This window comes from Lynx rufus, unplaced genomic scaffold (genome assembly GCF_022079265.1).
Source record: "Lynx rufus isolate CCGP_SWC_20201006 ecotype Redwood Valley unplaced genomic scaffold, mLynRuf1.p SCAF_1, whole genome shotgun sequence".
Lineage (NCBI taxonomy): Eukaryota > Metazoa > Chordata > Mammalia > Carnivora > Felidae > Lynx > Lynx rufus.
This window is the reverse complement of record NW_025814823.1, coordinates 193,000,919-193,012,736: the sequence shown is the minus strand read 5'-3', so window position 1 is coordinate 193,012,736 and position 11,818 is coordinate 193,000,919. Positions and strand designations below refer to the sequence as shown.

General features: G+C 48.8%; 1 protein-coding gene across 1 annotated transcript; it reads left to right on the top strand.

The window, feature by feature from the left end:
- The first annotated feature begins 1,107 nt into the window (after nucleotides 1-1,107).
- Nucleotides 1,108-11,088, top strand: SAP30L (SAP30 like). Its single transcript, XM_047092159.1, has 4 exons — nucleotides 1,108-1,944; nucleotides 6,593-6,715; nucleotides 8,972-9,070; nucleotides 10,844-11,088. Exons 1-4 carry the CDS (start codon nucleotides 1,747-1,749, stop codon nucleotides 10,970-10,972), a joined length of 549 nt encoding a protein of 182 aa, XP_046948115.1. The 5' UTR covers nucleotides 1,108-1,746; the 3' UTR covers nucleotides 10,973-11,088.
- The last annotated feature ends 730 nt before the right edge of the window (nucleotides 11,089-11,818 follow it).

Here is an 11,818-nt window from a genome sequence, read left to right as displayed (position 1 = left end):
CCATCCCTAAATGATTGTGTGACTGCATGACCCTATGACCCTGGGCTAGTCCCTTTGGGCCTTTGGTCATTGTTAGTCCCCAAGTTGCCCAGCAGAGAGGTGGCCTGACTAGGGGTGCTAGACTAGATTTTCCGAAGGCCCTTTTGGGTGTGTGATGCCCTGGGTACCTAACCCCAAGCTCAGGGGCTTGCTAGCTATCGTGGATAGATCGGGAGGATTAAAGCAATAGAAGCTACAGCTTACAGAGCTTCAGGGAAGGCTCAAGATACAGCAAGCCCTTCCCCATGCCGAGACTGGCCCTTGATCCTCCACTCCAACCTTTTCTCCCGGTCTTCCGCAGTCCCCGCTTCCCCGCGCGGTTCACCCAGTCCACCCTCCAGACGTTATACTGACTTCCGATTCTTCCCAGCCGTAGGGTCACAAAAGCCCCGTAGGGGTTTTCTTCCTCCCTCTCCTCTTTCGGCGCCGACCAAGCCAGTCCCAGTCTCTACAGTCTGAGGTCTCCGCCACCCTCCAGCATCCGACTACCTTGCAATACCCGCCATCAGACCCCCATCATCTCCTCTGCACGTCTTTCCACGTATCTGTACCGGCTTGTCCCTCAGTCTTTCCCGCCATGCCTGGCTTTCTGTGCTGTTTCATCCACCCTATCTCCCATCGGTCTGCGGGTCCTCTGGCCCTGGTCCTGCGGTTTTTACGTTCTCATGACAGAACCTCTATCCTCGTCAGGTACCCCCTCAATGCCCCTCCCTATGTTTGTCCCTCGGCGCCCCCGCCCACGTCTACACTTCAGTACGCCCCCGATTGTGCTCCTCCGTTCCCGGAATCTGGCCCTCCGTCCAGCCAGGCCCCTGCTCACTATCCCTCCCCGAGCCTGAAGAGTCTGCGGCCCGGTTCCCCTCCCGCACCCGGGTAACTCTTCCCTCTTCCACTTTCTCTACTTTGAACCCATCCCAGCAGAGTCCAGGAAGTAGCCAGGCGCCGGGGACTGGCGGCGGAGGCGCCCAATGGGGTGCGCCAGCGGCGGCAGGGGCCCCGCCCACAGAGCGAACGAGGCCAATGGCCGCGCGGAGGCGGGACTTCCGCTGTCCCGCGGAGGGCGGGGGAGCGAACTGTTGTGGTGCGGTGTGTTGGGCGGGCGGCGGCCGGGTGGCCCAGGGGCTGCCGCGGGACTCGGGGCGCAGCCGAGCGGCTGCAGGGGTGGAGCGAGCCGGACGCGCCCCGGGGCCCGGGCGCCGCGGGTTCGAGGCCGGGTCCCGCGCGGGGAGGCCGTGCCACCCCGGCGGAGCTGCCCGGCGGCGAGTTTGCCCCGCAGCCGAAAGAAGGCGGGAGCCGGCGGGGGCCCTCGAAACCCCCTGGCAAGCCGGGCCCGGAGTCCCCAGGGAGCGGCTGCTTCCTGGGACGCCCTCCCGGACGCCCCCGCCGAAGGGTAACGGTTCTGGGCCCCCGGCAGAAGGCGCCTCCGGGTGACCCCCGGCGGGGCCCTGCGAGCCGCGGGAGCCGACCCCGGGGCCTCGAGCGGGGAGGAAGGGGCTTTCCGGAGGCGCGGGGCCAGGGGCCGAAGGAGCCGGAGCGCAGCGGAGCAGAGCCGGGCCTCCTGGGCGCGGGGCAGGGCAGCGCCTGGTCTGGAGACGGACTCCGGGACCCTCGGGTGCGGGGGCCTCGGCGACCTGCCCCGCGGGGCGCGCGGCCGCGGAGTGGCCTACTGGGGATCCTCCCGCAGAGGGGCCGGCCCGGGGCGGGGAGATGAACGGCTTTAGCACGGAGGAGGACAGCCGCGAAGGGCCCCCCGCCGCCCCCGCCGCCGCCCCGGGCTACGGCCAGAGCTGCTGCCTCATCGAGGACGGCGAGCGCTGCGTCCGGCCCGCGGGCAACGCCTCCTTCAGCAAGAGGGTCCAGAAGAGCATCTCGCAGAAGAAACTCAAGCTGGACATCGACAAGAGCGTGAGTCCGCCCCTGCCCCTGCCCCTGTCCCCGGCTGGGTCCCCGCGCGCCGCCGTCCTCCGGCCGCTGTCCCCGGCTGAGGGCCGGACCCCGGGGCCCTCCCCGCCCTGGGCCTCGCCGCCCTTTATCTGCAAACTGGGTGGGGAGTTGCACTCGGGATTTCAAAGGCCGCTTCAGCGCAGACAGGCTCCGACTGGGATTCTGCCCAAATCCGGGAGATTGGGGGCGGCGGGGGGAAGGGGGCTCCGAGGACCTCTCCTTCCTGGGGAGATTTGACAACAGTTTAGGGCTTGTTGTGTTGATTTAGAGCAGGGAGACATGGGTTAATATTGTTGGCCGACGAAGGAGCAAGTGTTGGGGAGGGGGCGATGAAGGGGCCCAGCTCTTCTTTAACTTCTCCTCTTCTCGGAACCATGTTATTCCTTCAGAGATGGAAAGGTGGCAGTTACTTCCCCCCTGCCGCGGCCTCGGCTTCTGCAGAGGGTCATCGAGCTCGCTGCTTTGCATGCAGCTGTGGGGAAATGGGATTTTTCAAGGATGTGGCAGAAATAAGGCCAAGACCAGGTCTTGGGAGGAGGTTCCTGCAGTCCAAGTGACCAGGAGGAAGAAAATCAGTTTTCTTAGGGGTAACTTCTTAGGGAAGGGGGCTCTAAATTTGATTAGAATCACCCTGTGTTTTGTGCCTAATTATAGGGAAACTTTTCCTGTGTGATTTCACCACTTCTAGTTAACAATTCTAAAGATGTGCCTATTGTCAACCAATTAAGAACTTTTTAGTTTGACATCTGTTGCTGCAAGCCTTAAGTGGCTGCCTTGTGATTAGAAATTGGAAATGAGTTAAGGGGGGTTTTAATATTCTGGTAGACAAGCTAAGTTCAGGTGGTTAACATCCGTTCTTTTTTAGGACCAAAATTCCACTGTTGGGGAAAATCATAGATTGCTTGTTAAACTGAAAGGGCAACCACTTTTTTACTTTGGGTTTTGCAGCTGAAACTGAGGCCCAGAGATAGGAAAGGACAGTGCCAAAGTGTCACAGTGACTGAGAGGCTGGTTAATTTAAAAACCCATTATCTGATTTACTTCCAAGCACCATGCATAAGCCTTGATTAAGTCTTAATAAATAAAATATCTTCCCTGCCCTTTTCTCCAGGCTCTTCCCTCCCACCCCCAAGTTTTTTTTAAGTTAACAATTACAATACATATTTGCAACTCTTGAATGTAAAGATGCTATTTTAAAAAATGGCTGGGAGTGAGCTAATGGCTTTTCTTATTACAAATCTCTATGAATGGATGGATGGATGGATGAAAGAAATTCATCTGAGGGCAAACAATTGGCTAGAGATCCAGATTAGGACACACGCTGAAGTGAAATGCCTAATCCTAAGACAGCAGTGAATTCATCCTCTTGGAAACACTGCCTACCTTTTGTGTAGGTGGTTGGGCAACTTTACTTGAGCAGCTTATAATAATAATATTTTCCAGTCCTTAAAAAAAAGAAATTTCCTGTTCTTTTAAACCCTTGGATGCCATGACATCTGAACAATTGTGATGCTGCCACCGGGGGGCTCCATTTACCCAGTGACCCCACTGGAAAACCTGTGTTGAGCTACGTTGGTGTTTTCACACACATTGTCTACAAAAGAGGCATCCTGAGCCTGGCACCAGAGTTCCCCCAAAGTAATGCTTCTGGAGGAGTAGTGTTTCAAGATGGAATCACTCACAACTTGTTTCAAGGTGGTGGTGTACAATCATTATTTCTGAAGGGGATTCTATTTCATTCTCACAGGCTTGGGCAGGAATTCAATTCTAAGTAACTGCTGTGTTACAAGAAATTTTAGCTGTTGCAGAAAGGGAAACGGAAAAGAAAAACACTAGAGCCTTTGCTAGCACCCTCCTTCCTCAACCCGTAGCCCCCAAAGGTCACTGAGCTCTGAAATTTTTGAAAACCAGTATGTACTTCAAAATGGTTAAGGAGAAATAATGACTATTTATCTTGTAAAAGGGTCTAGCAGAGAACCTTTTAAAATAATAGCACCAAAAGTCCAACTCAGGCAGTTTAAATTCATTTGATGTAGACATTGGCAGTGTTCTATGAGTTATTAACATATAATGTGTTTTCAAACATTCCTCCAATTGACATATTTCTGCTTTATTCTGGAGAAAAGTGAAGTTGAGAACAGTATAAAGAAAATGTTGGGGTAGGAAAGGACCTGTGTGAGGGATCAGAAGGTCTGAGTGACCTTGGCCAGATCATAACTCCATCTGTGTGGCTTCTGTTTCTCTCTGTAGAAAATGAGATCAGGGCCAGCGGGGTTACACGGGTGATTGCTAAGTTCTCTTCCATCCAGGATTCCATTATTCTAGTGTCCTGACCTGAAATCTCCCAGCCACAGCTCGGGAAATCACCTCTGCGGCCTGTTCTACCAAGTGTGGCACTCTGTGAATTTGAGAAGCTGCTTAATCTCAGAGTTTACACATGGAACTAGCTAACATGAGGGCCAGCTTCCTATCAGGGATGGACAGTAGGGTGTGAGTGTGCTTTCTTCCCTGATAAAACCTTGTCCCGTGGTCCATACATCAACCGGGAGGGATTCTTTGGGACAGCGACATGCTGTAATTGAAAGTCCTTTGACAGAGTTGACTCTGGCAAAGCTACTCCAATTTGTAACCATTTGTAACTGGTGGCTTTTGCTGGCCTAAGCTGTTTTTAGATGCGAGGGACGCCTCTGTTGGTGCGACTGCACTTACTGAACACCTGCTGTCTGCAAGATATGGTCACAATCTAAACTGAAAAGTACTCATGACTCCCCAACCCAACCACATGAAAGTGATCGTTCATCTGACTGCAAAGCGATTTTCATTATTTTCTCCGTGAAAAGACCTGAATTAATTGATGTTGGTTTCCTGTCAGCTTACTTTTATCTTTAAGAATTTAAGGAATAGGGCGACTGGGTGGCTCAGTCTGTTGAGCGTCCAACTTTTGATTTCGGCTCAGGTCATGATCTCATGGTTCATGAGTTCCAGTCCTGAGTCGGGCCTGCTGGGGATTTTCTCTCTCCCTCTCTTCTCTGCCCCTCCCCTGCTCATGCTTACTCTCGCTCTCTCAAAATAAGTAAGTAAGCTTAAAAATTAAAAAGAAAGAAAGAAAGAAAAAGAAAGAAAGAAAGAAAGAAAGAAAGAAAGAAAGAAAGAAAGAAAGAATGAATTAGGAGTGCATGGGTTGCTCAGTCAGTTAAGCATCTGAGTTTTGATTTCAGCTCAGGTCATGATCTCACAGTTCGTGAGTTCGATCCCCAAATCGGGTTCTGTGCTGACAGTGCAGAGCCTGCTTAGGATTCTCTCTCTGTGTCCCTCCGCCCCTCCCTCAAAAATAAAATAAGAACAAATAAATTTTAAAAAATAATAAAATAAAGTAAACATTTAAAAAAATCAAAAATAAAAAAAAAAAAAGAATTTAAGGAACAGAGGTTCCTGGCTGGCTCATTTGGTAGAACATGCAACTCTCAATCTCAGGGTTGTGAGTTCAAGCCCTATGCTGGCACCGAGCCTACTTAAAAGAAAGAAAAAAAAAAAGAAGGAATAAACTCAAATTCAGAAGTCCCTCAAGAACATTTGTGTGACATCTGCCTCAGTGTCAACAACCCCAAGTCATTTACACAGGCATTTAGTTTGTTAGGTTTTTGAGTGTCTCCTCCAGCCAACCCTGGCACTTACATTCTTCAGTAAAAACACGTTACTACTTAGCTGCTGTTGCTGCCTTCACTTACTATTATGCCTCCAGCCTACATTCGAAAATCAGCGGTAGCATCCACCTTCTTCCATGTGGCTTCTGGGAGAATGAGAATCTCTGCACCTTTCCACTTCTCTTTGTGGACCAGAGGTGTGCTGATGCAAGAAGTATAATTCTGATACACAGAAATCAAGTTTTTCAGAGAGACGTCATCCTACAGTAGTAGCTGTTGTCCGTGTGAAAGAAAATAGGAAGTCCTGTCTGCCGTCGCCACAGCCCCATCCTTCCTCCTCTCCTCCTTCCTGAGACAGTGCCTTCCAGCCCATTGTAAATTCATAACTCCTACAGGTCTGAAAATGTCACATCACTCCCTGCTTCCAAAACCTTGGGGGACTCTGTCTTAAGGAAAGTCTAAGCTGTTCTCGTAGCCCCCACCCCCGAACTCTCATTGTGCTCCCGTGTGGGCCGTTATCTCCACCTCACTGACACTATCTACCCTGGGCTGCCTCCCTCACGCCTTCTTGTCAGCCGTGTTTGAGACTCTAAGTCTTGCTCTTCTTCCCATCTGGAATGCTTCCTATCTACCTCTAAATCCTCCCTTGTAGTCAGGGACCTCTGCACTGACTGTCCCAGCCACAGGCATGTCTTCCGTGGCTGAATCCGTACCATTTATTGTCTGTAGCCTTCAGTGAGGACTTAGTTTATGATCTGCCGCCCAGTGTGATAGTAATGTTCGTGTCTCTTTGTGGGTTTTTTCTTCTGCAACCCAACATAAAACCTCTAGAAATTAGGGCCTACGTCTTATTCTTCCTTCTGTCTCTTCAGTGCCTTGCAGTGGCGAGAACCCCATAATTTGGTAGATACCTGTTGCTGTTTCCATGGAATCGGCAACTCTCACTTTAATTTGCTTCCCATCAGGTAAGGCACCTGTATATCTGCGACTTCCACAAAAATTTCATCCAGAGTGTACGAAATAAAAGGAAGAGGAAGACAAGTGACGATGGCGGAGATTCTCCTGAGCACGACACTGACATTCCTGAGGTAAAGGTCAAAAGGATCAGCTTGAGAAAGCTGGGAGAATGGATTCTAATGTGATCGTTATCTCTGGCCTGGTCTACTGGTTGTATTCAGAAATAATTTTAGTCCCCTTTGTTTTGCTGTGATTTGTTTGAAAAGTGAATCAGAGAGAGAGTCATGGTAATATCAAATCTGAGAGCTGAAAACTTAGAAATCAACTAGTCTCACTGCCCCATCATTTCACAGACAGGCACAGACCCGAGGTCACACACAGAGTTAGGGGGCTCTGGTCCAGTGTCCTTTCCTGTAGGCCATACTGCCTTTCTTCAAGAAACGCCTGATAAATTCTTAACTACAACTACAATGGCAAGCTTTTTTAAACTTTTTTTTGCCTTCAGAGGTGGAGACTGAGCCTATATGGATTGAGGGAAGTCACTTGCCCTCTGTTTTCTCGTCTGCAAAATGAAGGTGGACATTGTCAATGCATACCAGCTCTGATTTCCGTCCCTCTGATCCCTGGTCCAGGCTTGTTCCCAAGGAGCCATTCCAAAGTCAGCTATAAGGTTTCTCACCCCTGGCACTGCTGACATTGGGGGCCAGATAAGCCTTTGCTGTCAGGGCTGTCCCTGACATCATTGGATGTTTAGCCGCATCCCCAGATTCTACCCATTAGATGCCAGTCGCCACAGTAGTGACAATCAAAAAATGTCTTCAGACATTAGCAGGTGTCCTCTGGTGGGGCGGGGGTCGGGCTGGGGGTGGGCAAAAGCATCCCTTGTGGAGAACCATTGCACTAGACGATGAGACTGAGACTCCTCAAACCTTCAAGGTGCCAGTGCCTCCTGCGCAAGCCTGCAGGAGGAAGCAGTATTGGCTTTTCTTTCTATCTAAGTTGTTTTCACTTAAGACTCAGCAGAAGAAGAACCGTTGGTAATGTACGTTGAATATTTGACACATGAATATTTCATAAGGCAACTGCCTGTTAGCACTCAGAGTGGAAATGACTGCGTAGGAATAGAAAGAGTAGGCGGGCCTTTGTCTGCAGATGTGGAGAAACCCTTTGGAAATATGGTCCTTTCCCCTGCCCCTCTCGGTGTCCCTTTTTCTAGCATTGGTTTATAGTATTTTTCTGTCGCCTTTAGCGTTAGTATTATTATTTTATAAAGAAATGGATGTATTCAATTTCAATGCTTTTTACAAAAAAAAAAAAAAAAAAGGTTTGAGGAATGTTTTGAAAAGAATGAAGGACTTTGGTCCCTCATATTGATCATTCATTTTGTTTTTAAGTGCTCTCCACCTGCCCGAAGCAAGAACATCTCTTTTAGAGGCAGGTAAAAGCAGCCCAGCTTTCTGGGCCTTCAATATCTCATGACTGTGAAGCTTTCCTCTCTTCCTGTGTTAGAAAAAAAAGGGGGGGTCCTTTCCCTCTGTCATCCAGCCGCCTGCAGAGACCCCAACCTAACCTGCTGATTTGTACATTAGCTACAGTAGCTTTTCAGTTTTCCCTGAAGAGTTGTTGGGGGTTCTGATACCTGAAGGCTCAGCCTAGGGAAGAACTCTTTGAGAACAGCAGTATTTCCCACTGTCCTTCTTCATGCCCCCCATCCAGTCTGCTGCCAAGCTGTGGCCTGTCGTCCTCCAGGATGCCTGTCTGGGTTCACCTTTGCTGTCCATGCTTAGTGTCCCCCTCTAGTATCACCAGCCTCCAAAGCTCAATTCGAGTATCTCATTTCTGATCCCTGCTACCACATCACCCCCCGCACCCCCCCCACCAGTCTTCCCTACAAGCCCCCACTAGACACATCTTTCTGGAACATCACCCTCTACTACCTATGGTAGCTCCTGCTTTTCAAGACCTGCTGCCCTCCAGTCCCACCTTTTAAACCTGTCACTAATGCCTATGACCCCTCTTCCTCTCATGACTTCCTCTCATGACTCTCTGTACTCGTGGTATTCTCTCTCATTCCCTACACTAGCCCCGTCCTTACCATCTTTCTAAACCCTGCTCTCCTTTGCTTCAGTTTCACTGCCTCCGTGAGCCCCCTGAGACCACCCTTTCCCAGCCAGAACTGTGTTTCCACTGTTTTTTGGTTTTGTTTTGTTTTGTTTTTGTTTTTTGTCCTCCCAGCAAGTTATTAGTCCTCAGTGGATCATTTCTAAGATGTTTCTGTAGTTCTCTTCACCCCTGCCCCTCCTAGAGTAGTGCTGGGCACATAGTGCACTCCTGGTGAGTCATGCCTAATCAGGTGATGGATAATGTGTTTCTCCTCTTCTCTCCAGGTTGACCTGTTCCAGCTGCAGGTGAACACTCTACGGCGTTATAAACGACACTACAAATTGCAGACCAGACCAGGCTTCAATAAGGCCCAGTTAGCAGAAGTAAGTGGACAAATTGCACTGTGAAAAGAAAGCCAGAAGTGTGCTTCTGTCGGTGACCTTGGTTCCCCCTACCGCTATGTGTATCTGTTGATCATAATGCCCTCCACAGCTCTGGAAACAGCTTCCTAGTCCCTCTTTTGTACAATCCAGAATCCCACAGCTTTACCTGGAAAGGCCCAGTTTCTATCACAGAAACCATGGCACAGAGAGAGGAAATGACTTATTTAAAATCACACAGCAAGTTCATGGCAGAATTGAGCCTGGAATCTCAAGACTCCTGATCCTAAGTCCTGAGTGTGCTTTTGTTTGTTCATTTGTTTGAATCTTGTTTTGTAAGATTCTTTATAGATATGGTCCTTTCTGCACATCAGGTGTGTCAGATTAATCACCCAAAACCTTTGCTCATGTTCTTTAGGAGCTATTTTTTTCTTTAGTTTTTTTTTTTTTCCTTGATTTCTTCTACTCTGATGTTGGTAATGGAAGCATTTATTCTAATGAATGGAACCCAAGAAATTTTTCTCCTATCCTGAGCTCTGAATACAATTTGGAGGAGGGGGCGGAGAATGGTCTGTTGGCCATTGTTTTAAAATATTGACAGCCTGGCTTGATACTTCTGTCCGATTGGCATTTGTGTGAGGACCTCTCATCACGCTTTTTGTAATGTGCTTTTCTGCCCGTTGTAGAAAATTGGGAAAATGAAAAAAAGAAAAATATAATCCTACCATCCAGAGATGACCACTCTTTAGTGCTAGTTCTCTGACTTTTTTTTCATCAGTCCTAGCCCCCTCAATCCAATCAGAAATTTCCTTAAAAGTTCACAGCCCCATAGGTTTTTGATCTTTTCTTTAGGGGTTTCTTGCTGATCCATCATTTTTACTTTAAACTTCTTCAGCATCTAGATAAAACATAGTGCACAAGACTTACCCCTTTAAGGTAATGTTACCCATTTCCAGCATTCACCCTGGTGAAAGGGATGGGATGAGGTGGGGCAAGAGGAGACCTGCATTCTCAGGACTTATAAAATAAAGCCAAATGTCAGGACTGCATAGTGAATGACAGATTATTCTTCAAATGTGATGTGTCTTTCAAGAGGCAGTTCTATTTAGGTGAATTCTTGGGTCAAACACTTACATCTGAACAACTGGCTATTCATTTGACACAATTTTACTTTATTCTTAATGTCTGTTTATTTTGAGAGAGAGAGAGAGCGTGCATTCGCATGAACAGGGGAAGAGCAAAGAGAGAGGGAGAGACAGAATCCCAAGCAGGCCCCACACTGTCAGCAGGGAGCCCGATGTAGGGCTTGAACTCAAGAATCGTGAGGTCACGACCTGAGCCAAGATCAACCAACCCAGCCACCCAGGCGCCCCTCATTTGACACAATTTTAAAAAGACACTTTTCTGCCCAGTCCCAGGGCCTGAGAGCTGGAGATGGTAGCAGCTGGCCAAGCAGAGCAGTCCCAACCTGTTCCTCCATGGGGATGACCTTGACTTTTTGCCATGATGGACAGTTGGCTGCCACTGAAATAGAACTGCACTTTGGGAGTGTTGTGGGTTAAAGGGCTGCTTTTGGAGGCCTGGAAACCAAATCCCACAGACCCCTGGAGAAGAAGGGCATTCTGAGCTCTATAGCACTGCAGGAAGTTCTGCAGTGATCGTAATCCCCTCCCTAGCTCTGGAAGCTAAGTCCTACTGCCTCTATGGCACAGTTCAGATTTTGTGGCCCTGATTTATGCATGCTTTAATGGACTCTGGTTTTTTTCCCCCATGTAGACTGTCAGCCGACACTTCAGGAACATACCTGTGAATGAAAAAGAGACCCTCGCCTACTTCATCTACATGGTGAAGAGTAACAAGAGTAGACTGGACCAGAAATCGGAGGGCGGCAAGCAGCTTGAGTGAGGAAGAAGTGCATCAAGGAACAAAGTATGATGCTTAATGCACAGGTGATATCTGCCACGTTTAGGCCCATAAAGACTGTTAAATTTTATTGTAAATAAAGAAGTTTGAATGATGAATACTGTAAATCTTTTCGGTCAGGAGAATCATATTCTCATGAGTCAGCATGTTATACAAAGACTTTCTTTTAAGGCAACTGCTGGACTGAAAGAACAAGACCATAATGAGATTGAGAGACTATGTATTGTAGCATTTAACAAAGCACTAAGCCAATTCTACTGGAAGTGTGGGATAAAAAATATTTCGGTACTCACCTTGTAATACCACTCTGCCTTGTGTGAGAGGTGGCACTGAGATAGCAGTGAGGCCCAGCCAGCTTGAGGAGCGGTAGACCCAGGAACAGACAGACGTGCCCCCGCTTTGTTGCGAGCTTTGTCATTTAGCAGCACATCAGTTTGACAGCGGTCCTCCTCACTGGTCCCATGCCTTGCCTTGCACACAGTAGGCACTCGAGCAGTATCTGTTGGCTAGTTGCACTGTCACTGACCGTTCCGGCCTCGTAACATCTGCTTCACACCTCTAGGTAATGAGATCCCTGCCATTTCTGTTGCTCACCACTTAACTTCTAGAGTACGGAGGAAGTCCTGATGCACCAGCAGGAGGTTTCTCATCACAAGAGGATTTGAGGGCAAGTGCATGTGCCAAGCTCTGTTCATGGAGGTTCCAGAAACACTAATGCAGAGACCCTCACAGGAGACGCAGCCCTCTGCACACCATCTGTGCTTTACTTTTTGGGGTGAAGTTACAAATTATGACTTCAGTCATTCTAGGCCATAAATGCTTTGACAG

Excerpts from the sequence above, each read along its gene's own strand:
- SAP30L (XM_047092159.1), top strand. The coding sequence starts at position 1,747 with ATGAACGGCTTTAGCACGGAGGAGGACAGCCGCGAAGGGCCCCCCGCC. Across the intron at positions 6,716-8,971 it reads ACGACACTGACATTCCTGAG|GTTGACCTGTTCCAGCTGCA; the intron begins GTAAAGGTCAAA and ends TCTTCTCTCCAG. Across the intron at positions 9,071-10,843 it reads ATAAGGCCCAGTTAGCAGAA|ACTGTCAGCCGACACTTCAG; the intron begins GTAAGTGGACAA and ends TCCCCCATGTAG.